Raw genomic sequence first — 4,218 nt, forward strand, 5'->3', positions numbered from 1 at the left:
GATAAATTTGGTTATAATTCTTCTCCCCTAAAACCTAACTATATATTTCAAAATTAAGGCGGCACTCTAAAACATATTGGTAGAGTGGCTTGGCACACTACAGTTAAAAGCTTGCCGACCCCTGGTCTAGAGTGCAGTTCTTTAGAAAATATTAATTTTAATATATAAATTTCTGTCGTATATTTATAAAAATTCACACAAATTTAAAAAAAGTGTTAATAAATAAAATACTAGAGTTTCAAATTAATCATAATCATAGTTTAATTTTAAAAATTATTTGAAATATGTTACTTTTTAAACTAAATTTGGAAGATTGCAGTAGTCTAGAGTGCAGTCATTTAGAAAATATTAATTTTAATATATTAAATTTTGTACTATATTTACCAAAACTTGTGTAAATTTAGCTAAGTTTTTATTAAATATTATACGAAAGTTTTAAAATTGTCATAGTTTTAGTTTTATTTTAAAAAAATATTCAAATTGTATCTTGTTTACTAACTGAAGAATTTTTCTACTTACAATTAGGAAAAAAAATTGGTGAAAAAATATTTTTGCACATTAATTTTAGTCAAAATTGTAAAAAAAATTGTACCTATAGTATTAATAAATAATATACTGAAGTTTCAAAATTATCATAATTTTAGTTTAATTTGTTTTTATTATATTACAATTATTTGAAATAGGTCGAAGATATCTATCACAAAAATATTAATTTTAATATAATAATTTTTATCGAATATTTATAAAAAATTACAAATATTTAGCTAAAGTAATGATAAATAAAACACTAAAGTCTCAAAATTATCATAATTTTAGTTAAATTTTGAGAATTATTTGAAATTCGTTAAATAAAATTGCCCAATCACGTTTTTGTACAAAATTTAATAAAAAATCACATTTAAAAAAAAAATGCACTAATTAGTATTCTTATTGTCTAATAGTTTTGGCCCCAAAAATTGAACTAATTTATAATTCTAGTAGACGAATTAATTATCATTTCAAGACGTGACCTAAAAGGTTAAAGAATTCTTGACGAGCTATTTTTATTATAAAAAAATATATATAGTGAATAACTTTAAGATCTGTAATTATTATAAAATATGTAAAAACAGATAAATCAAGTAAATACTTTATATATAAAATAGAAATATTTTATCTATTTATTAATAAATAAATAATAAATTCAATCAAAAATATAATTACTATCATTGACCCTTGTGAAAAAAATAAGTAAAAATGAAGAAAAAATTAAGGACTTTTTATATACTTATGTTAAATTAATTTATATGGAAAAATATTAATAAAAAACGATATGAAAAATGATATTAATGTAAATATTAGATGAACCAATATGCCTTAAGGTATATTAAGATTTTTGAATGTTATTTGATAAAATTAATATTAAAATCTGTTAAAAATGTTATAATTATCGCAGTGTCAGTTGAAAATCTATCCAAGGATTTTTAAATAAAGTTTTGGCCGTTTTATTTTTTCAAATTTTATCAAAATAATTATAATTCGGTTGGTTTGATGGTTTTTGTCAAATAACTCAAAAATTGGAACTACCCCTTTTCAGTTAGATAGGGTTAAACTAGATAAAATTTCCTAGAGAACACTTTTATACACTCCGATATAAAAATTTTGATTAAAACGACTTCGAAATTCGATTTTTCCTTCTTAATTTTTCATTACCGATTGTGTTATTTGATGCTTTCTATATAAGTATGCAAATTAATGTGACATTTTTAGTGAAAAAGTTAAAACAACAAATCGTGAGTGATGGCAAATTGAAAGTATTATATAGAGGACTTTTTGAATTTCAAAAATATCTCAAAGCGTTCTCGAGATATTGCATTTTTAAACATTTCGATTTCGCAGGATCCGTATTGATTTTTTACAACTCATAAAATTTGAGAAGTGTAAAAATGCAATTTTATAAAAACTATTGCAGATATTCTGGTGATTCAAAAAGTTGTTCTAGAAGCATTTTTCATTTGCCTAGTTTTTACTAGTTCACAAAGAATGCACATTATACATAAATAAATCTTCAGGATTTGGTGAAATAGTTAAGAATGCAAGTTGATAGTATATATATATATAGTTATTTAACATATTTTTATAGTTAATTTATTATTTAATTTGTTATTTCATGTTTCCTATATGAGTATGCAAAATAATGTTGCACTTTCAGTGAAAGAGTTAAAACAACAAATCGTAATTAACACAGTTCGATGGCAAATTGAAAGTGTTATATAAGAGACTTTTTGAATTTCTAAAATATCTCAAAGCGTTCTCGAGATATTGCATTTTTAAACATTTCGATTTCGCAGGATCCATATTGGTTTTTTACAACTTATAAAATTTGCAAAGTGTAAAAATGCAATTTTACAAAAACTATTGCAGATATTTTGGTGATTCAAAAAGTTGTTCTAGAAGCATTTTTAATTTGCCATCGAATAGTAATATTCTCGATTTCCAATTTTCACTTCTCCACTATCTAATATATACATATACGTATACTTTAAAATCCCAATTGAAAATAGATGAAATGACATGCAAGAAAGTAAAGAAAAACCCCAAAGACCTATTTTAATACATTTTTTTAATTTATATTTATTAAAAATATAACATAATATATTATTATTTTATATGCTAAAAACATAAATCTACAATACTGTTTCATTGCATTCTTGAAGTACTTATAAAACTTTTAATAAAAATATAGAAGAGTTTAGGGAAAATATAGTTTAAGGAAGAGATTTATATAGAAGTAGATATTTAAAAAAGACTTTAACTGACTGCAAACAAATATGTTTTACTAAATTATCTTTTAATACTACCAAATTGATTTTTTAAAATTTTTAATAATACTTCACAAAATTCAATTAAAGTCTTTAGTAAAATTTGTAATAATAAAAATTAATACCTAAGATCTAGACAACCTGGTGTCTAAATTTCAACTAATTTTTTCCTATTTTTTTGATCTGGTAAAATGAGGTCTTTGATATCCTGTTCGTCCATATCGACGTCTCCAAAGCCCCAAATTTGGGTCTCTTCAGCATGTGGGTCTAAAATAAAAGACCCATCACCTGATCTAAGGGCCCTTCGAACTATCATTCTTCTGGAAACTGATTTACCTGAAAAATATTAATAATAGGTTGTCAAATATCTCCCTTCCGCCTTTTTGTATTATAAACTAAGAGCAAAAAAGCGGAAGGGAGATATTTGACAACCTAATATAATAATTATAATTACACCAAACAATGTGAAATTTTTATTCAAAAATAATAATAAATAAATAAACTTTAATTTGGTGTATATTAGACTTAGTTTTATTCAACCCTGTGTACTATTTATAGTACTAAAACTTTTGGGTGTATTTATTTAGTATGTATATCTCTTGTAACTTTTGAATGGATTGTTTGGTGTGAATAGTGTTTTTGGCAAATTTGTTTAAAATTCAATTGTTTATAATATTGTCTAATATAATGAAGCCATACAGCAACTTTATGGATTTTTATGATTGGAGCTCAAGGCAAATTTGTTTGAAATAAAATTGTTAATATATTCTTGAAACAACAAAATATCCTACAACTACTCTCTGTACTTAAAAATTATTAAAATAATATCAAACCTTAATTATTACTTTATAAAAACATGTGAAATTGTTTCTTATATCTCTTATAACTATTAAACGATTTGTTTGATTGGGATAAAACATTTTACAAATTGGTGCAAAATTATATAAATAATAATTTTGTCTAACATTATAAAACCCTACAGCAACTCGGTATACTTTAAAATCGCTCTTGAATACAGAAGTTTGTTTGGGGCCTATTTATTTAAATTAATTACTTATATAGGGTGTGTGCAGTGCATTTGTTTGGCAAATCTTCTGTAACTTTTGAATTTTTTGTAACTTTTATAAAGTACAAGTAAAGTATAAACAATATTCAGTGAATTTATGCAAAATTAAATTGTTTAAAATTTTGTCTAATAATATAGTATTCTACAGTAACTCGCTATACTTTAAAATTCCTTTCAAACGCATATTGTGATGAGTGTATTTATAATTTATAGTACCTATTTAGTGTATTCATTTACCAAATCTCTTGTAACTTCTAAACAAATTATCTAATTTAAAAAGTGTTTTTGGCAAATTTGTTTAAAATTGAATTGTTAATAATATTGTCTAATATTATAACACTCTACAGCAAC

The 4,218-nt window shown here is 23.3% G+C and overlaps 1 protein-coding gene across 1 annotated transcript in view; it reads right to left on the minus strand.

Moving 5' to 3' along the window:
* Positions 1-2,949: 2,949 nt before the first annotated feature.
* LOC113389777 overlaps positions 2,950-4,218 on the minus strand; it is a 10,988-nt gene continuing 9,719 nt past the window's right edge. Inside the window, exon 5 of the mRNA XM_026626785.1 lies at positions 2,950-3,137. Coding sequence (XP_026482570.1) covers positions 2,950-3,137 — 188 coding nt within the window. The remainder of the gene's footprint in view (positions 3,138-4,218) is intronic.

This window comes from Ctenocephalides felis, unplaced genomic scaffold, assembly GCF_003426905.1.
Source record: "Ctenocephalides felis isolate EL2017-DRISC unplaced genomic scaffold, ASM342690v1 CF-g0.4_SCAFFOLD_03573, whole genome shotgun sequence".
NCBI lineage: Eukaryota > Metazoa > Arthropoda > Insecta > Siphonaptera > Pulicidae > Ctenocephalides > Ctenocephalides felis.